Here is a 22,646-nt window from a genome sequence, read left to right as displayed (position 1 = left end):
TGCTCTATCTTCCTCACTCATGGCCACTTGGAAATACCCTGAAGTAAGATCAAGCGTGGAGAACAGCTGCGCATTTCCCAAGGCGTCAAGCGACTCCTCGACACGCGGAAGGGGGTAAGCATCTTTGCAAGTCACTTTATTCAGCCTTCTATAATCGCAACAAAATCTCACACTGCCATCCTTCTTAATCACAATTACAGCTGGAGATGCCCATAGACTGCAGCTTTCTCTGTGAATACCTTGAGACACCAATTCTCGAACATGTCTTTTTACTTCCTGAAACACCTGGGGTGGAATTCTACGATGTCCTTGCTTAATAGGAGGAGCATCTCCTGTAGGGACATTGTGTGTGACAGATGTTGTATAACCAAAGTCACTGTCATTCTTTGAAAACACATCACTGTGCTTTGTCAATAGATCTCGGAGTTTTCCACATTGAGCTTCTGTAAGATCTTCAAGATTTGTTTGCACTGTAACAGGTAACTGCTCCATGGTGATGTCCTCCACTTTCACTTGCTGTTGCTGCACAGCTTTAACATGCAGAGCTCCTTCCTTCTCCTCAAACTCAACAAGTACTTTTGGAACAACTTCTTGCGGCTTACACAGTGTTGCTATCCTACATTGCGGCATAAGCTTTACAGCTTTCTCACTAGAATTCAACACTCTAACTGGGACTTTACCATCATCTGTTTTGGCGAGCACATTAGCAATCAGAACACTCTTGGGCAAGCTGACTTCAGATGAGGCCTCAACCAACACTTGGCAGCTCACTTTTGGTGGTATTCTACAGCGGCCTTCCAAAACACGCTCACTGAAAGGAGGAATAGTGATTGCTTGCTTCCCAGCTACTTTCACAAAACCAATCTAGTCTCCACAGCTCAATGCCTCAGTCTGCGTATTAATGTTAGCTAACACTCGTTGAACTTTTGCTTCAACACCTTGGGTATACCTGTCCATCTTCTTCATACCTTCAGTGGCCATAAATAGATCTCTAAGGTCACTCAACACATTCATTCCAACAATGCCAGGTAATCCTTTCAGCTCAGTCCCATTGTGATTGCTCTCTTTGATCACGAACACACACTTTCCATGCAACGTCTTCCCCATGCACTCAATGTCTGCTTCCAAACATCCTACGATGGGAATGTCTAAGCCATTTGCCGCTGTCAGTCGAACCCAGTTGGCAGACTTCTCCGAAGTGATTCTTAAAATGCGACTCTGTGATAGTAGTCACTTCCGACCCTGTGTCCAGGAGGCAAACAGTTCTTATACCAGCAATTCTCAGCTCAATAGTAAGACAATCACCAAAAGCACTTTCACAGAGAGCCTTGGAAACATTCCCTGCATCACAGTCTACAGTGTGGCTTCTGATCACAGATGGACCTGGGCATGCTGGTACTGAGGTAACTTGATCAGCTGCTTTTTCCACCTCCACTTTGTGTTTCAGAGGTTGCACTCCACTTGAATTCTCTCTGTTCTGAGGACAACGTCGGCTAGTGTGTCCTGGCTTACCACACGTATAGCAGATGTATCTTCCTTCGCTATCTTTTAAAGGTGCACTCTTTGTCTTGCCCTCCTTCTCTTGAGGTTTCACTTTCTCTTTGTTATTTACCATCTGAAACAGTTCTTCTTGTCTGGCAGCTATCCGCTGAATAGCTTCATGAAGCTTCTTCAACATGAGAGGAGTTGAACTGTCCGACGCAGTGGTAGCTTGGACGACACCTCGGGAACGAGTACTGCTTCTCAGATTGCTTGGAACTTGCACCTCTTCTTCTTCCGACCAAGTAATAGCTTCCTGCATAAGCTGGATAAATGTCAGGTCCCTCTCAGTTTTTACCCTCCTCTTCATTTCACGTCGTAGCGAGTCATCCTTGAGGCCTAACACAAGCTGTTCTTTCAGTACACCATCAGCATCAGGAACTCTGGATGGTTCACGGTTTTGAATAATACTCAGCTTCTCCTGCAAGTCGTAAGCATAAGAGCGGATGGTTTCTCCAGGCATTTGCTTGCGGTCGTAAAACTCTTTCAGTCTGCTGCCAATGGGAAGTTTGTCTCCATAAGTCTGGTCTAAAGCATCAAAGATCTCATCCACTGACCTCTCATTTCCATTGAGCATAAACTTGACTGTCATCTTAGCCTCATCTTTTAAATACTGCTTAACAAACTCTATTTTGTCTTCTTCTGGAATTTTCATCACCTTAAATGCAGACTTCATTGAACTTATCCATTCCTCTACACTCAACTCATCACTCCACTGAATTCTGGGAGTTTACGGTCTCTTGGGATGTAAACAGTAGATGGTGCTCTTTGGGTAGCAGCCTGTTGATCAATAACAGCTTTAGCAAGGGAAAGCGCTTCTCTCTGTTCGGCTCTGGCCTGCTCTAACATTCCAGCCTGCTCACCGAACCGTCTTTGCATCTCTGCAAACTGTCTCTTTAAGTCTTCCAATTCAGCCATTGCGTTGAATCAAAGATCAGGAACTTGCACTTAATTGGAATACTCGCTGGTTGATCCTGTTCGTGACGCCATTATGTGGCGGAGGGGAATATGCCACCGCCTTGTGGGGGGAACGCTAAACACTTATCTAAGGAAGACTGAGTGAGCAACAGGATCTTGGTCCTCCCACCCATTGCTTTTAGTCTTTGTACAACTAAACTGTCAGTTGTGTGTGTGATGCCTATCGTGTTGCAATATATAATGCTCAAGATGTGGTGAGGTGGGCTTCAGGATTTATTGGTTACACGGCAACCACCTGAAGTAGTGTATGTATGCAAAAACTCAGAAAGTAAGTAAGGTTTTTTCGTCTGCAAAACCCACCCTCCCCAGATCTAACAGGACAGGTAAGACGCCCCCACTCCTTAGTATAAGTGACTCAAAATTAACAACAGTTTCAGCTTAACTAACAAATATATTTATTTACTAACTGAATTGCATTCGTTTTCTGAATTGTTATTGTTCTTTGTTTCTTTGTTTTTTTTTCAGCAGGAGAGAAACAAATTTCAAGTTCAGTCAAATCTCAATTTCAATCAATACAAAAACAAATAAAGAAAATGAAAATCAACAAATATGTGTGTGTCAATTTCAGTTCAATATCAAATAACAGTGTTCCTTTTTAAACACACTGAAGATGTTCACATACATTCAAGTTACACTCCCCTTCAAATAAAGTTCAATTTTAAAGTTCACTTGAATTCAAAAGTTCACTTAAATTCACTCCAATTCGGCATGAAAAGTTCAAAAATCCAGAGCAAAAAAAAAAAAGGAAAAGTTATACTCTGTCCATTCCTGAGTTCACGAATCAAAAAGTTCAAGAATGCGCACAGAAGAAAGTATATGAATCCCTTTGCAGGTAAATCCACTATTCACAATTCCAATTAATGATAATTGTGCGATTCAACAGTTCAGTTCTGTTCACTCACGGAAAGAAAACGATGGTTTGCTTACCAGAGTTCAGAAGAAAACGAAGAAAATAATGTACATCACCACTCTTAGTTAATGGACGAGGTGTTGAATGGTGTCCAACGGATGGCAGGGTAATGTCTCTTCACTCAATAACCCACAGCGATTGTACCCGCGATCCTGACGACAGCAGCTTGATCCAACGAGGCCGCAATCCCAGCTGATGGAAGCGTATTGAGAAGACGAACAACACACGGCCCTATCCGACGACTCAACGAACCCTTTTCACACGAGCCATAGCAGCGTTCACTGTTTCAAGTTCGTTTGAACAAATGAAACAAAAACTGTATTTAAACTCAAAGAAAACGCGAGGGTATTCAACTCCTACAGCGAATCACTTGTTAACTGTTAGTAGGCCTTTTCAACTTCACACACACACATAGACACGACGGAAAACTTGTTGCGTCATGATCTATAACAAACTCGTTAACGCGAACGGAGACTTTGAAAATAACATCATGCATCTGTAATGCGTGTCACGGGTCTTCTTCTTCTTCTTCTTCTTGTTTTATGGCGGGTGACAGCCAACGTTATTGGTGTATTACCGCCACCTACTATACTGGAGTGTGGACCAGAATTCTTACCCTCTGCTAAACACATATTAATGTTAAATGAAATAAATAAACCAAATATACATATATACACATACACATATATACATATATATAAAAAAAAAAAAAAAAAAAAAAAAAAAAAACCTTTACAACCTATTTATCAGCCCTGTTTCCTTCAAGAATACAATTAATGAATTATAATTTCCTGTTTGACTGAGAATTTGTTTTATTTCTATCTGCTGTGATGTCCTTCTAAATATTTCCTTTCTGTGGCATATTTCTGACAGTGAATTAATACATGCTCAACTGTTTCTATTCCCTGACCACATTCACACAGCGCTGTTGGATGTTTCCCCATAAGGTGCAACGTACTATTTAGTCTTGTGTGACCCAGTCTCAATCTTGATATTACATTCCCTTCCTTCGTGCTTCGTCCTGTCCTCCTCATCTTTCCCACCTCGTTCTGGATGTTGTAAAGGTGTCTGCCTGTAGTTCCCTGATTCCATTTATCTTGCCATTTGTTAGTGATTTTGCTTTTAATCATTGCCTTTATTTCTGTTCTGCTTAATAAAATCTCCATTACATTTTCCTGTTTAATTGCTTCCTTTGCTAGTGAATCTGCTATCTCATTTCCTTTAACCCCCCTATGTGCTGGTACCCACAAAAATATAATCTCTATGTTCCAATTATGAATTCTAAAAAGTGTTTCATATATTTCATTAATTATATCTTGCCTACTCTGGGATGAAAATGATTGTATTGACATCAATGCTGAACTTGAGTCTGAACACACAATAACTTTGCTTATATTGGCTAGTTCTATCCAATTCAGGGCTGACACAATTGCTACTAACTCGACTGTATAAACTGCCAGATGATCTGTTGTTCTCCTATTATTAGATATCTGTAGGGATGGTATAGTAAATGCATATGATGTTCTCCCCGTAGGGTCTTTAGATCCATCTGTATATATTGCTACATAATTCTGGTATACTGTGTGAATTCTGTCCTCTACCACCGCTGCTAGATTTCCTATGTCTTTGAATAAATGATAATTTTCCAGTAAATACAAGTCGACAAACACTTGAGGAAATATCCACGGAGGCGTTACCGTTATTGGTACTGTAGGAATATAAACTTCTTGATTTAACCTCATTTCCCTTGCTATAGTTCCTGAGATCCAGGCAAAACACTTACTTTTCGCTCTCTCACTTTCCCAGCAAGGGATAAGTACCTTACTAGCTGGATTTTTCCCTTCTGACTGTCCTTTTAAGTTTACCCAGTAGTTCATCATAAGCTGTACCCTTCGAAGGCATAGTGGCATTTCTCCCATTTCCACATGTAGAGCATCAACGGAAGTTGATTTAATCGCACCACAACATAGTCTCAGAGCTTGAGAATTCATTATTTCTAATTTCTTTAAGGATGTTTTAGCCGCTGATCAATACACCAAGCTTCCATAATGCAATACTGACCTTATTAATGCTGTATATACATTTTTCAATGCCTCTCTACTTGCTCCCCATTCAGATCCTGACAGACATCTCATAACATTTACCACTTTCTTACATTTACTGAGTATTTTATTGATATGTTCATTTCAGTTTAATTTAGAGTCAAACCACAACCCTAAAAATTTAAACACTTTAACTTGCTCAATTATTTGTCCATACAATTTAACCTCCATTCCATTACTGTCTTTTTTCTTTCTAGTGAATATAATTGATTTTGTTTTTTCCACTGAGAATTTAAAACCCCACAAGTATGACCATTTTTCTACCATATTAACTGACTCTTGTATCCTTTTCCTTATATGATCAACATTCCTTCCCCGTTTCCATAACGCTCCATCATCTGCAAATAATGAACGATTAATATCTGATGGAGTGTCACGGGTCTGAACATAACTTTGACACTATAAACTACCCGAAATATCAACGCATTTTTCTTCAGTGCGTCACAGCTCATTTCACCGTCTCACCGTTCTCTCTTCACTCTTCGCGCGCATGTCATGGCGGCGCCCATGGCAAAAATCAAAATAAAAGTCTCTTTCAAATAAAATTATGTAGATCCCCTACACATACAAAAAAAAAAAAAAAAAAAAAAAAAAGAACATAGGTACCGAAAAGATGCAGGGGGGAGAATTATATTATATTATATTATATTATATTATATTATATTATATTATATTATATTATATTATATTATATTATATTATATTATATTATATTATATCACTAGCTGAAATTAATTGATTCATTGAAGAGTGGTGTGACATTGGTAATCATTGCATCGGACAAAAAAAAAAAAAAAAAAAAAAAAAAAAAAACTTGACTAATGCCAGAATAGTGATGGTGGTAATGGTGATGACAATGATAATAAATGGACACACACACACACACACACACACACACACACACACACACACACACACACACACACACACACAGAGATACAGATACAGATACGCACACACTTATACATTTACATCTTTTTTGTTCACTTCTAGAATTATGGAACTACTAGATTGTTGGTCACTGCACTATTAGAGTCTGTACATCTGTCTGTCTGTTAATAAAAAAAATAAAAAATAAAAAAAAAGAATGTTTTGCCTTGTATCTTATCATTTAACATGAATTTAACGACACCAGAATCACCAAGCTGTTTACATATTGCCCTGAGTTTCGTATTATTATTTCCTGCTGATCAAATCACTAAATCCATGCCCAAATTCTGTCTATCATTTATCAATAGACATATCTTATTGAATATTCTCTCATACCTAATATTCACAGATCCAATTGGGTACCCCGTCCAGAAAGACACTTAGGCTATTATTTATGGCCCTTTCTAAGACATGTGTTGTTTCGCATTCCTGACGAACACACACACACATAGAAATATGTCATTTTTTACGAGTTTTTTGAACGACTCTTAATACTACAGGTATTATATTTCATTTATTTATTTGTTTAAGTTTGATCTTTATAACGTTTTGCCTTTAATTAGTCTCTGCAAATAATACCTGTTTATTTTGATGTTTTATTCTTTCTCAGTTCAGTCAGTCACAACAACTGTTATTTGTTTTTTTTCTAATTTTCTCTCATTTTCATGTAAATTTCTCTTTATTATTTTTTTTCATTTTAACATGTTTAATTTAACAAGTTTTATCCCTTATTTCCATTTTAATTTGTATTAAATCCTTTCTTAATTTTATATTTCCATTTTTTTTCCAAATAGCTCCATATAGCTTATATTTTATTACATGTTAATATTTCAGTACATTTATCTTATATTTAAGTCTTTATTTCACATTAAATTATTTTCCAAAGTACTCATTTCACATCCTGAGACACTAATTCTCAGATTTTATTCAGAACCCTGTTCTCTCTTTACAGCTAATAGTTTTTAGCTTGTCCTCTAACAATAAGCATTATTCCTGCTCTTTTTCAACGGTCTTATAACATCTTATAATGACCCTTCTATTTATTTATTTATTTATTTATTTTTAATTTTTTGTACCAATAACTCTTACATTATATTTATGCTCCATCATATAGCTTTTGAATGGAAAAATTATATATTTCATATATTCTCAATTATTTGAAAATCTTCAACTAATTTTTCCATTGTATCATTATTTTTCAATATACCTTTATTATCAGTCTGCACTTTTAATTATTCTACTTATTCTAATTAGTTTTTCCTCTTAATTTTTATTTACATTCTAATATACACTTTAATAACACTTTATTTTAAAGTCTTTTAACTAATTACTTATTAACAAGCATATTACAACAACCATGGCTAATTAAAACTTATTAAGCACATATTAATGCCTTATTTTGCATGATCTTATTCTGCATCCTTAATTCTACCCAATAGCTAAACTATACCTCACTAACTACTAATCAAGCAGTAAATCAGGAGTTCACTAAGGGAAAAGTCATAGTCTATATGTGTTCCCTATACTACCACAATGGTTACCACAACCTTTTTTGTTTCATTTCTAAATTAATCATTAGTCAATAATGGTTTTTACATAATCTATATTTAAATTCATTTAGATTAATTTATTTATTATACTACACTAATTCCTGAAGTGTTTTCACAACACACACACACACACTCAGCGAGCTGCGTCTGTTACTGTCACGGAGTGGCTCTATCTCCTGACCTTCTGACCTTACTGCTTTAACTCCCTCAGCAAACACTGCATGCCTCTAACCACGTAAAAAGTACCTTTCCTTAGAATTTCTTCTGCTCTTCATTTTGAATTATGATCTTTTAAAATGTTTTAATATTTTCCTTAATGTTTATTATTCGACTTTTAATCTTTTATGTCCATAACGTTATTCATATGTCGTAGTTTTATCCTGGAGCTTATTACAACTTTAAATCAATGCTGTTATTCCTCTGTTTACAAGTAGAACTCAATCTCAGTCAGCATTCAAACAGGTATGTACGTACTTTCATAATTGGTTTTATGTGTATTTTAGAGCTTTTGGTTCATCCTTGTTCTTCATAATGTTGTAAACTGTACCATTTACTGTTTCTTTAACAAATATCTTTATCTTTTGTTTTATTCTATTACTTTATTAAATTTGCTATTTTGACTCAATTTATTAACCAAGTCTCTTTTTGGTCTTTTTGTCTCAAAAACTCCTTTTCATTTAAGGGATTTTAATTCAGCTTATGCTCTCACCAATTTAGTGTGTAAATACTGTATTTAATATCCTCTAAATACACACGCATTTGTTAATAATTCATTTTTTATCATTCTTCATATTTAGTTCTGCTTTTCCAAGCTTCTTTATCATTATCTTTATAGTCTTTGCATTGACTAAAACTGACAAACGCTATTTTAAATATCATTCCTGCTATAAAGTATTATCACCTACAGACACATTGTAGGTCCTTATGGCAATCTTTCTTTGTTGTTTATAGAGAAAGCAGTTAATTCTCACCTATTTTCCTTAATAGCATTTGGTAAAAACATACCTTTTATTCAATTTTAAATTCTAGTAATCAACCTCCCTAGTTTTATGTGCTTTCATATTTTGGAACTTCTCTAATCCTCCTATTGTACTTTAATAAGAGTCACATGTTTCTTAGCTTATAAAAATATTTTTGTATTGTCTAATCTGTTCATTTTCCATTAGTTTTGAACCTTTTATCCATCACAATTTATAATTTAAATTTGTATCCCTTTTTCTTTTATATTTCTTAATATGTTGCTTGTCTTTGCATACGTCTGCATCATGTATCGTTTATATATAATGTCATTTACTTTACTTTTAATTACTTCTATGGTAATTAATTTTACGTTATTTTAAGTTGTTTTTTCTTGATTACATTTGTTTTTTTATTAAACTCCTTTTTTATTTTCCATCAAAGCCTTTTCATAGCTTAACCTGTTTCATAATTTTGATTTTTTTCTGTCATTTTAATTGTTATTTATTTTTATTTATTTTTCTAAACAAATATGTTAGTAGCTATTTTCCAGCACTTTTTTCTTATGACACTGTCTTTTTCTATTACCTTTGTGTTTAATCCAACTTTAAAAGTCCTGTTTGACTTTTTCCATTCACTCTGTTACTGTCTCATAAATCTTTTGCTTGTGTAGCTTACTTTATTAAAACTGATCTGACCTAGACTCGCTCTTTCTCCATGACTATTTTTTAATGTTTCTTTGGTCATGTAATTCAATTACTCATTTTGTTTACTTAAATTCTTCTTTAATTTAAGTGGTAATATTATTCTAATAATCTTATCTCAGGTAATGCTCCAGCATCAATCATAGTTGGACTTTCTCTCAGTCCTTCTCACTTAATCAGCATATTTCTGATTTTCGTGTTTTCCTCACCGCCTATTTGTTTTCTTATTGATTTTGTTTATCTCTTATAATTTTAACACTAACATGTTTAAGTTTTTTTTTTACTCTGATTTCTAGTCTGCTTCCCCTGAGGCTCGTATAATCAAGCTGTCTGGCTAGATTACTTGACTGCTTTACTGTATTTCATCAGATCTGCTTTTATTTATTACTTAATCTTTTCAATAATCTAATGCCACTAATTCTTTAACACATATTACTTATTTTAATTCCCTTTAGTTATTATTTTATCCAGCTCATTTTCCTTTTTGGAGTCCTTGTTTGTTTTTAAACACTTATAGCTCAGTTTTACTATCTTTCTGTTAAATTACCACTGTCCAAAAACATTATCCACATTTCTTATAATTCTTGTTCTTAGATGTTCGTACAACGTAATGTAGGCTAATTAACCTGTAGTTCTTATTCACTTACAAGTTAAATTCTTATTCAGGAATGAGTTGGGTTTTGTTTCATTTATTTATTTATTTTTTTTTTTTCCATATGCCTCACCTCATTTTTTTAATAGAGGACTATAATTTTTTGTTCCCTCATTCTCTGTTTCAATTCAGTATTTTAAATCCAACGAGTTACTATATCTTTAATTTTTTCTTATTTTGTCATTTGATTTCTTTAGACCTTCTGTTCTCTTATTCTGCTCTCACTAAACTCCCAGTGTCTGGGGTAATCGTAAATCTTCATGTCTCTGGTTTATCTGTTTCTCTCTGAGACTCTTCTCCCCCTCTCTTTCAGATTTTAGACAGATTTTAAAGGTCCTCTTTCTCTTTTTTTCTTTTATTTTTCCTTATTAATAATAATGTTTTTAGGCTACTTGTTCTAAAATGTATTATTGTTATTCGGGTATTATCATCAGTTCATTTATTCTTCTCTAAATTGCAATTGTCCTGTACACTTTATTTCAGTTATAAATCACTTCTCAAGCTGCATAATGCTCTGCATCTAATTAGTCTTTTCTTTTTGCTAGTTATATTTATTCTTGGGACAACTTTCTTGTCATTTTTTATTAACAAGTCCTTTTGCCTTTATCTAATTTTAGTCCCTTTCATTTTTTACACATTTTATTTTCAACTAGATATATTTATGTTTTTCCCATTCAATCACAATTAGTCAACCTCTTTTAATATTCTATAAATGCTAACTTTAATATCCTATAATGTGATTCACTATTGTTTGCTCTCTCTATGCTATAAAGAGTAACTCAAACTCTCACTACCACAGCTGTCTCACAGTGACTGTTGTAAATCTTCTTCTCACTGCAGGCATTTTACAGGCTGCTGATGAGCCGCAACTATCCTAGCTGCTTATTTCCTGCTTATCATTTCTATCTGTTACATTTGTTCTTTTGTTTTCTCTAATTTGTCATTTTTTATCATATTTACTGTTTTATTTTCTTTCAGTTACATTCATAATTTCACATATCAATTACAAATTTTACAAATTGTCTTGTTTCAGTTAATAGTTAAATGTATTTATTTGCTATTTGCTTCTTAGTATTATTTACTTTTATTTGTGTGGTTTTTATTTCTAAACATTTCAAAACATTCAAATTTGCTCTGCAGATAAAGCTTCCTCACAGCAATCCTTTCTTATAATAGGCTTTTTCTTTAGCTCAGGTACCAGAAAACAGATCTTATCTGCACTGTCACTCCTCTCAGAGATTTACACAGATTCCATGGGCCTCATTTTTAGAATAAATATAAGGTCCTATTTTTGTCTTTACGATCTTTTTTTCATCTGTGCATTTTTAGAATGAATGCACACATATGAAAAACATGTGTATGCCTCACTTTCAAAAGTGAAAGCTATTACCTAATTTTCAAAAAGATCTGTTGTACTTTTGACAAGGAAAATGCATACATTTGTTTAGACCCTGATGTTACTCCAAGCACTTTTCCGTGTCAAAGACAGTTTTTAAACATATGAGTGGTGTCGTGGATTTAAATGTGCACACACTCCTAGATCTAATCTGTTTACGCACACTTTTTATCTGAGGCCCCTTTCTCTTTAAACACTCACACATCTCACTGTTTCTGCCCCGGGCTTGCCCGTTTCATTATTACTTTGGTAAACATCTATTGAAACTCTTCTCATTTTTTCCAGGCTAATATGGATGTATCCCATGGTCATTCTATTTTTCTCTTTCTTATATTCTGATTAATTTACAATGTCTTATTTTGATCTTGTGATACTTTTAACAATATAGCCTCTTATTGTTCTTCCTGAACTCTTTTTAACTTCCTAATACACAGTATATTTTTATTTTTCCTCAATTTGTCATGTTAAACTGTATTTATCTTACATTCACCATTTCATTTATTTTTCAAATATTTAGCGTTTAAATCCTATTATCCACTTTTAACTTACTTTTAAGTATTTTTCTTATTCTCTAACCCTATCTGGACGGGATCCAAAGGATCAGCTTACTCATTTCAAATTCTTTAATCAATAATTTCACTTTTAAAGCTAATTTTTCTCCCATTCAAGCATAATACTCACATTAACCTGAATGAAGAGTCTGGCTTTCTGTTAGTGAGGCGTCCCTCTCCTGACAGAAAGCCCTGTCTCTTCTGCTATTCTAGCCTCTCAGAGACTGAGATCTTATCTCACATCTATTGGCTAAATAAACTCTACAGCTTCTTAAGCTTGTGCTGTTTATTCTCTTTTGTGTGCGCACTCAACCCTTTCTGGGTCGAACCTAATAATTCATCCTAGAATTCTGTATTCTGTTTTGGGTCTTACAGGATATAGTTTTCTCCTCAGTAATTTCTCATCTCATGCTCTACATATTTAACACACTAGTGAGTATTAAGCCAACTGTCAAGCAATTTGGTCATCAGTCCTGGCCAGTAACTGACGATCAATCTGCCTCGAGCCCCACGTTGGGCGCCATGTTTTGCGATGCGTCTCTAAGCACCTTTACCTTATTTTTATTATTCTCAGGTTAGGTAAGAAAGTCAAATTTGACCTAAATTATAAGCATTTTAAAAAATACTTACAATCAGACAGAAGACTTCTCCGTGGTCTGTTCAGGCTCAACGACTTAAATTAATGCCACATGAGGCCGAGTTTAGTTATAAAGTTATAAGTTCATTTATTTATTACACTAATACTACTAACATTATATATATTCTACTAACATTCTATACAAGTAATCAAATAAAGTATAAGTATTGAAAAGTTCTTCAGTCAAGGCAATATCAGCGATGGAGGCATCATCAGCTGGTTCTGGTGTCGGAGGTGTAGCCTCAGGTGTGAAGCAGCCCCTCCTGCTCTCTTCATGGTCCAGCCTTTTATAGACTATCTGACCACTTGATGTCATCTTTTTGGGAATTCCCCTTATCTGAGTCTATATATAGAGGCCTCTCCTCTTTGTTCTGGACTCTTTTCCTCTGCTGCGTCCTGCTCTTCTTATCAAGACATCCTTCAACGGTAAGACTGCCTTTCTTTCTAATACATGTTATTTCCTTTCTAATCTACTAACATGTTACTAACAAATGCATTTCCAGTTGTTTTGTATTCTTTCATAAGTGATTAATACATGCTTTAATAAAGGCATTACAATACCAGTTGTCTGCCATTCTTTAGTAGTTAATACATGCCTTAATAAAGATGTTACAATACCAGTTGTCTGTCATTCTTTAATGGTTAATATATGCTTTAATAAATATGTTACAATACCAGTTGTCTGTCATTCTTCAGTGGTTAATATATATGCTATTGGGCTTTTTTTCTTTCTACATTCTTTTGATGTGATCACATCTTTTCATTTACATGAACAGTTATCAGTCTTTCTGTTTACATGAACAGTTATCAACCTTTTTGTTTACATGAACAGATATCAACCTTTTTGTTTACATGAACAGATATCAATCTTTTTTGTTTACATGAACAGCTATCAAACATTTTGTTTCACTGTTTACCCATAAACAAGTTATCTATATATCTATATATACAAGTTATCATAACAGCTGTACTTCATAAACAGCTAACTTCTTTTCATTTGTTTACACACAAACATGTCATTGAACATGTTTCTTCCTCCAAGGTATCTCTTTATGATAGCTGTACCTCATAAACAGCTAACTTCTGTTTATCTTCAAATCACAGTTGTGTTGTTATTATTATTCTTTATAAATCACTTATTTCAATAAATGTTTTTTTCCTTTTAAGTTTCAGTTGTGTTGTCATTATTATTCTTTATAAGCAGAAGAGGTACAAGTAGCCTAGAAAAATTGCATTTCCGAATGAAGCAGGGTGTGGCTCATATCAACATTAGTTATTTTTGCATTTTTCAGAGCGATTTCTAACTTCCAGTTTGAAAAGCAAAGTCGGAGCAACGTCACAAAATCTGACGTCATCACTGTTATGCTATACACGCGGAGCGCGCATATGATCGGTTTCAACACGGAGCTCCGCGTTGTGTTTAACAACACTAGCCACGTGGATCATAGCTCATACAGAATAAAGTATCCGTGTTTAAAGTTTTTATTTCACACATTCTCCTGCACCAAACATTAACCAGCACGATGTAGTTTTGCACACATATTTCATCAATTCTTCTTCAAATGAAATATATGTGCAAACTGGACACTGATACAGTGGTGTAGCCTATCTGAACACGACGACATGATTATTCTAATAGACAAAAGACTGATTTTGAGAGTGCAGTGCTCGTAAACATAATCAAAGTAGCCTATTATTAGACCTATTAAATATTCTTTCGCATTTCTCCCTTGTGCTTGGGAGTTTGTTGTCAATTTCTCCATTATCATATATTAACATTCATTATTCTGTATAATGAGTGTGTTCTATGTCTGTGCTTCATTGGTTGTTCTCTCCACTATTCCACCCCTCTACACTCCCACTTTTCCAGAGCTTTACACGCCCATTTTCACAGACTTTTTGAAACTCAGAGGTGTGAACAACCAGGGTAAAACAGGGGGGTTTCATGACCCTCTAAGAGCACTCTACTTGGGCATTTTTTAAACATGGGACAGCCTTGTGCACTTACTTCCTGTCGCGTGCACGCGCTCTTAAGTGGCCAAGATCACAAGGATTAACATAATCAAACACCATGGCAACTGATAAGAACATGACAGACAGAACACACGTGACAAACATGAAAAGTGGCAATTCCTTATGTATTATTTAAATATACACATTTAATTAATGAAGTACAGTGGCAAGAAAAAGTATGTGAAACACTTGTAGAATCTGTGAAAATGTGAATAATTTTAATAAAATAAGAGGGATCATACAAAATGCATGTTATTTTTTATTTAGTACTGTCCTGAGTAAGATATTTTACATAAAATATGTTTACATTTAGTTCACAAGACAAAACAATAGCTGAATTTATTAAAATAACCCCATTCATAAGTATGTGAACCATTGATTCTTAATACTGTGTGTGGTTACCTGATGATCTACGACTGCTTTTGTGTTTTGTGATGGCTGTTCTTGAGTCCCTTGTTTGTTCTGAGCAGTTAAACTGAGCTCTGTTCTTCAGAAAAATCCTCCAGCTCCTGCAGATTCATCAGTATTCAAGCATTTTTGCATATTTGAACCCTTTCCAGCAGTGACTGAATGATTTTGAGATCCATCTTTTCACACGGAGGACAACTGAGAGACTCAAACACAACTATTAAAAAAGCTTCAAACATTCACTGATGCTCCAGAAGGAAACACGATGCATTAAGAGCTGGGGGGTGAAAACTTTTAAACAGGATGAAGATGTCACAATTTTTCTTATTTTGTTTAAATACTGTTGTTTTTCATTTAGTACTGCCCTTCGGAACCAACAGAAGATACTTGCATGTTTCCCGGCAGAAAAAATAAGTACAATTTACCTTGATATTTGAATTCAAAAGTTTTCACCCCCGACTCTTAATGCATCGTGTTTCCTCGAGTTGCATCAGTGAATGTTTGAACCTTTTTTAATAGTTGATGGATGGATCTCAAAATCATACAGTCACTGCTGGAAAGGGTTCAAATATGCAAAAGATGCTTGCAAACTGAAGAATCTGCAGGATCTGGAGGATTTTTCCGAAGAACAGAGCTCAGTTTAACTGCTCAGGACAAACAAGAGACTCATGAACAACCATCACAAAACACACAAACAGTCGTGAATCATCAGGTAACCACACACAGTACTGAGAACCAATGGTTCACATACTTATGAACGGAGATATTTTAATAAATTCAGCTTTTTTTTTTTTTTTGTCTTGTGAACTAAATGCAAACATCTTTTATATAAAATATCTTACTCAGGACAGTACTAAATAAAAAATAACATGCATTTTGTATGATCCCTCTTATTTTATTAAAATTATTCACATTTTCACACATTCTTCAAGTGGTTCACATACGTATATTTTTCAGTATTTAGACCATATAATATATTGATTATAAGTATATAGAAATATTTTTCTGTTCCTTAAGGGAAGAATAGTGACACACATCATATCATTAGAATTAAAACTAAATTAAAAAATAAGCCACTGTTCATTTGTTGTAGGTGTTGATATGGTGATGTCAGTCAGAATGGCTCCTCCTCTTCCACTGATCTTTCTGCTCATGATTCACGGTGAGTCAGTGCAACACTTCAAAAACACTCAAGAGAAACTGGATTGCATTTTTATGCATATGCTGCATAAAAGGATGAATTCTGTGTTTCAGGAGTTTCTAGTGCTGGTTGGGGTGTGAGTTACAGTCCTTCACACATCTGTGCACTAAAGGACTCATCAGTGATAATGAACTGCACTTATACATACCCTACTGGACATCAGATCGAGAAAGTGTTCTGGACAAAAACACTGGAAAAAGTTAATGGAGAGCATCCAGATCTGTCTAATGACACTGAATACAGTCAGAGGCTTGAGTATCTGGGAGATAAACAGCAGAACTGCACCATCAGACTGAGTCATGTGACACTGAATGATTCACACGAATACTATTTCAGATTCATCACTGATAAAGACAAATGGCTTGGTAAACCAGGAGTGACTCTTAATGTTACTCTTTCTGTCACAGGTGACTTTCATGAGGTTTCTCTCTTCTTCTGTGCATTATGTTGAATAATAATCAGTGTATGACAGCAGCACTAGATATAATGTGTGTGTTGTGTTCAGATCTTCAGGTGGAGTCTCCTGAGAGAGTGACAGAGGGAGATTCAGTCCGTCTGACATGTAAAAGCAGCTGCACTCTGACTGACAGAGCAACATTCATCTGGTACAGAAACTCACAGCCATTAACTGAGAGAAGAGACACAAACAATGAACTCCTGCTGCAGTCAGTCAGAAGAGAGGATGCAGGCAGATATAGCTGTGCTGTACACGGACACAATCACATCTCTCCTGCTGTTCAGCTCAATGTCATGTGTGAGTACAGATTCATTTGTTCTTTTAAAACAAATAATAATAATGAGATGATTTATTTATTTATTTATTTTTTTTACTTTTAGATGCACCAAAGAGTGTCTCAGTGTCCATCAGTCCATCTGGTGAAATAGTGTCAGGAGATTCAGTGACTCTGAACTGCAGCAGTGATTCAAACCCTCCTGCAGAAATCAGCTTGGTTTAAAGGAGGAACGTTTGTAGGATCTGGAAGAATCTACAGCATCTCAAAGATCAGCTCTGATGACAATGGAGAATACAAGTGCAGATCCATCAATGATCATGGAGAGAAATACTCTGATGCTGTGACTTTAAACGTCATGTGTGAGTTAAAGTTGGTTTAGTAACTGTGACATGAAATCCCATAAACAAATTTTGTGATGTCAGATTTATTGTGATAAACTTAATGATAACGATGGCGATGAATGATGGCGCCGCGCATGGCAGCCACAGTGCATAGCTCTCCAGTGTTTGTGCTGTTTTTGTTTTTCCTGTTTTTTGTTTTTCAAATACGATCAGTTTTACAGGGATGAACTGCTGAACATTCCGCAGTACACACCATAGACGTTTTGTTGAATGTTGTCGGTGGAGCGGCAGCACTGTTCAGACTCTTCAGGGCACGCAGAAGGGGAAAGCGTGCCGGCGCCCTCGTGAAGCTCAGACAGCGTGCAGTAAGAATGCCGCTGCCTAGCATCCATCTGGCGAATCTCCGCTCTCTACTCAACAAAACGGACGAAGAGATTAGAGTGGCAAAGAGGAATTATTCCAATAAGCTTCGGAATCAGTTCTCTTCTAATGACACGGCTTCAGTGTGGAAAGGTCTGAAAGTCATCACCAACTACAAGACACCATCCCCAAGCACTGTGGTGAATCAACAACTGGCAGACGATCTGAACGACTTTTATTGCAGGTTTGAAAAAAAACACCATTAACACCCCCAACAACCCCCCTCTCCCCCACACCTGCAATTCAGTTCAGTGAAGATGACGTGCGCCAGGTCTTCAGAAAGAACAAGAGAAGAAAGGCACCAGGCCCAGACAGCGTTTCACCAGCTTGTCTGAAAACCTGCGCTGACCAGCTGGCCCCCATCTTCACACAGATCTTCAACAGATCACTGGAGCTGTGCGAAGTCCCCTCCTGCTTCAAACGCTCCACCATCATCCCCGTCCCAAATAAACTCAAAATTACTGGACTTACCCAGACAGCAACACAGTGTGGCCCAGATCCGGCCCACATCTGGTACATGTAGAATACACGCGGACCAGATATGGGCCGGGGCCGGATCTGGGCCGCCACTATGTTGCTGCCAGGGTAATGACTACAGACCTGTGGCTCTAATGTCTATGGCCATGAAATCATTTGAAAGACTGGTTTTGGCTTATCTGAAGGACATCACTGGACCCCCTGCAGTTTGCTTACCGAGCAAACAGATCTGTGAATGATGCAGTCAATATGGGTCTGCATTATGTTCTGCAGCATCTGGACAGACCAGGGCCTTATGTGAGGATCTTGTTTGTGGACTTCAGCTCTGCTTTTAACACCATCATCCCATCACTCCTCCAGCCCAAATTAACTCTCCGTGCCCATCTCTGTCTGTCTGTGGATCACCAGCTTTCTGACAGACAGGCAGCAGCTAGTGAGACTAGGAAAAATTCTCATCCAGCACCCGCACCATCAGCACCGGCGCCCCTCAGGGCTGTGTCCTCTCCCCACTGCTCTTCTCCCTCTACACCAATGACTGCATCTCTAAAGACCCCTCTGTCAAGCTCCTGAAGTTCGCAGATGACGCCACACTGATCGGCCTCATCCAGGACGGTGACGAGTATGCTTACAGACTGGAGGTTGAACAGCTGGCTGTCTGGTGCAGTCTTAACAACCTGGAGCTCAACACGCTCAAGACAGTGGAGATGATCGTGGACTTCAGGAGAAACCCCCCTGCTCTCCCCCCACTCACCATCATGAACAGCGCTGTGACTGCAGTGGAGTCATTCAGGTTCCTGGGCACCACCATCTCACAGGACCTGAAGTGGGACAACCACATTGAGTCCATTGTGAAAAAGGCCCAGCAGAGACTGTACTTCCTTCGCCAGCTGAGGAAGTTCAATCTGCCACAGGAGCTGCTGAAACAGTTTTACTCTGCCATCACTGAATCCGTCCTTTGCACTTCTATATCTGTCTGGTTCAGCTCAGCTACCAATTCTGACCTCAGAAGACTATGTCGGATAGTCTGGTCTGCTGAGCGAATCATTGGTACAACCCTTCCCACTCTTCAAGAACTGTCCTTATCCAGAGTGAGAAAAAGGGCAAAGAAAATCACTCTGGACCCCTCACATCCAGCACACTCCCTCTTTGAACTGTTGCCTTCTGGTCGACGCTACAGAGCTCTGAGCACCAGATCGACCAGACACAGGAACAGTTTCTTCCCTCAAGCAATCCATCTCATTAACACTTGACAAACACGGAACACACAACACTATTATACATTTGCTTAATAACACATACTTATTTATATTTCAAATTTGCACACATCATAACTGTACATACAAATTGTCTATATTTTATATTGTTTTTTGCACTTTGTCTATCTTATATATGTGTATATTATTCTTCTATTCTTTATATTATCTGTCTTGTCTTGTCACTGTTACTCTGTTGCACTGTGGAGCTTCTGTCACTAAAACAAATCCCTAGTATGTGTAAACATACCTGGCAATAAAGCTCTTTCTGATTCTGATATCTGTTTTCTGTTTCAGACCCTCCAAAGAGTGTCTCAGTGTCCATCAGTCCATCTGGTGAAATAGTGTCAGGAGATTCAGTGACTCTGAACTGCAGCAGTGATTCAAACCCTCCTGCAGAAATCAGCTGGTTTAAAGGAGGAAAGTTTGTAGGATCTGCAAGAATCTTCAACATCTCAAAGATCAGCTCAGATGACAGTGGAGAATACAAGTGCAGATCCAAAAATCAACATGGAGAGAAATACTCTGATGCTGTGACTTTAAATGTCATGTGTGAGTTAATGATGGTTCAGTAACTGTGACCTTTAAACAAAGTTTGTAATATGACATTTATTGAGCTTTCTGTTTTAGATCCTCCCAGAAGCGTCTCAGTGTTCATAACTGGATCTGGTGAAATAGTGTCAGGAGATTCAGTGACTCTGAACTGCAGCAGTGATTCAAACCCTCCTGCTCTGAACTTCAGCTGGTTTAAAGGAGGAATGTTTGTAGGATCTGGAAGAATCTTCAACATCTCAAAGATCAGCTCTGATGACAGTGGAGAATACAAGTGCAGATCCAAAAATCAACATGGAGAGAAATACTCTGATGCTGTGACTTTAAACATCATGTGTGAGTTAATAATGCTTCAACAAACAAACTGGTGGATTAACAATCCCACAATATGAATATAGTTTCTTTTGTCTGTTTTAGATCCTCCCAGGAATGTCTCGGTGTTGATAAACAGATCTGGTGAAATAGTGTCAGGAGATTCAGTGACTCTGATCTGCAGCAGTGATTCAAACCCTCCTGCAGAAATCAGCTGGTTTAAAGGAGGAATGTTTGTAGGATCTGGAAGAATCTTCAACATCTCAAAGATCAGCTCTGATGACAGTGGAGAATATCAGTGCAATTCCAGAAATCAACATGGAGAGAAATACTCCGCTGTGAATTTAACCATAATGTGTGAGTTAAAGTTGGTTTAGTAACTGTGACATGAAATCCAATAAACATTTTCTTTTATGTCAGATTTATTGTGATAAACTTAATGATATCTGTTTTCTGTTTCAGACCCTCCAAAGAGCGTCTTGGTGTCCTTCAGTCCATCTGGTGAAATAGTGTCAGGAGATTCAGTGACTCTGAACTGCAGCAGTGATTCAAACCCTCCTGCAGAAATCAGCTGGTTTAAAGGAGGAACGTTTGTAGGATCTGGAAGAATCTACAGCATCTCAAAGATCAGCTCTGATGACAATGGAGAATACAAGTGCAGATCCATCAATGATCATGGAGAGAAATACTCTGATGCTGTGACTTTAAACGTCATGTGTGAGTTAAAGTTGGTTTAGTAACTGTGACATGAAATCCCATAAACAAATTTTGTGATGTCAGATTTATTGTGATAAACTTAATGATAACGATGGCGATGAATGATGGCGCCGTGCATGGCAGCCACAGTGCTTAGCTCTCCAGTGTTTGTGCTGTTTTTGTTTTTCCTGTTTTTTGTTTTTCAAATACGATCAGTTTTACCAGGGATGAACTGCTGAACATTCCGCAGTACACACCATAGACGTTTTGTTGAATGTTGTCGGTGGAGCGGCAGCACTGTTCAGACTCTTCAGGGCACGCAGACGGGGAAAGCGTGCCGGCGCCCTCGTGAAGCTCAGACAGCGTGCAGTAAGAATGCCGCTGCCTAGCATCCATCTGGCGAATCTCCGCTCTCTACTCAACAAAACGGACGAAGAGATTAGAGTGGCAAAGAGGAATTATTCCAATAAGCTTCGGAATCAGTTCTCTTCTAATGACACGGCTTCAGTGTGGAAAGGTCTGAAAGTCATCACCAACTACAAGACACCATCCCCAAGCACTGTGGTGAATCAACAACTGGCAGACGATCTGAACGACTTTTATTGCAGGTTTGAAAAAAAACACCATTAACACCCCCAACAACCCCCCTCTCCCCCACACCTGCAATTCAGTTCAGTGAAGATGACGTGCGCCAGGTCTTCAGAAAGAACAAGAGAAGAAAGGCACCAGGCCCAGACAGCGTTTCACCAGCTTGTCTGAAAACCTGCGCTGACCAGCTGGCCCCCATCTTCACACAGATCTTCAACAGATCACTGGAGCTGTGCGAAGTCCCCTCCTGCTTCAAACGCTCCACCATCATCCCCGTCCCAAATAAACTCAAAATTACTGGACTTACCCAGACAGCAACACAGTGTGGCCCAGATCCGGCCCACATCTGGTACATGTAGAATACACGCGGACCAGATATGGGCCGGATCTGGGCCGCCACTATGTTGCTGCCAGGGTAATGACTACAGACCTGTGGCTCTAATGTCTATGGCCATGAAATCATTTGAAAGACTGGTTTTGGCTTATCTGAAGGACATCACTGGACCCCCTGCAGTTTGCTTACCGAGCAAACAGATCTGTGAATGATGCAGTCAATATGGGTCTGCATTATGTTCTGCAGCATCTGGACAGACCAGGGCCTTATGTGAGGATCTTGTTTGTGGACTTCAGCTCTGCTTTTAACACCATCATCCCATCACTCCTCCAGCCCAAATTAACTCTCCGTGCCCATCTCTGTCTGTCTGTGGATCACCAGCTTTCTGACAGACAGGCAGCAGCTAGTGAG

At 37.4% G+C, this 22,646-nt stretch overlaps 3 protein-coding genes across 4 annotated transcripts in view; all 3 read left to right on the top strand.

The window, feature by feature from the left end:
- The window catches only part of LOC125271224 (B-cell receptor CD22-like), a 1,156,500-nt gene that overhangs the window by 128,674 nt on the left and 1,005,180 nt on the right, over positions 1–22,646 (top strand). The window lies entirely within an intron of this gene.
- Positions 16,956–20,328, top strand: LOC125271297 (carcinoembryonic antigen-related cell adhesion molecule 5-like). The gene is made up of 2 exons (XM_048195382.1): positions 16,956–17,282; positions 20,051–20,328. The coding sequence occupies exons 1-2, from the start codon at positions 16,973–16,975 to the stop codon at positions 20,326–20,328; spliced, it is 588 nt and encodes a 195-aa protein (XP_048051339.1). The 5' UTR covers positions 16,956–16,972.
- The window catches only part of LOC125271198 (hemicentin-1-like), a 987,774-nt gene continuing 985,483 nt past the window's right edge, over positions 20,356–22,646 (top strand). For both annotated transcript variants that reach the window (XM_048195196.1, XM_048195197.1), the window contains exons 1-3: positions 20,356–20,641; positions 20,723–20,974; positions 21,080–21,334. In XM_048195196.1, coding sequence (XP_048051153.1) covers positions 20,356–20,641; positions 20,723–20,974; positions 21,080–21,334 — 793 coding nt within the window. The remainder of the gene's footprint in view (positions 20,642–20,722; positions 20,975–21,079; positions 21,335–22,646) is intronic.

The sequence above is a fragment of the Megalobrama amblycephala genome, linkage group LG7 (genome assembly GCF_018812025.1).
Source record: "Megalobrama amblycephala isolate DHTTF-2021 linkage group LG7, ASM1881202v1, whole genome shotgun sequence".
In the NCBI taxonomy this organism is placed as follows: domain Eukaryota; kingdom Metazoa; phylum Chordata; class Actinopteri; order Cypriniformes; family Xenocyprididae; genus Megalobrama; species Megalobrama amblycephala.
Note: the sequence above shows the minus strand (reverse complement) of the source record. Positions and strands in the feature narration are given on the sequence as shown.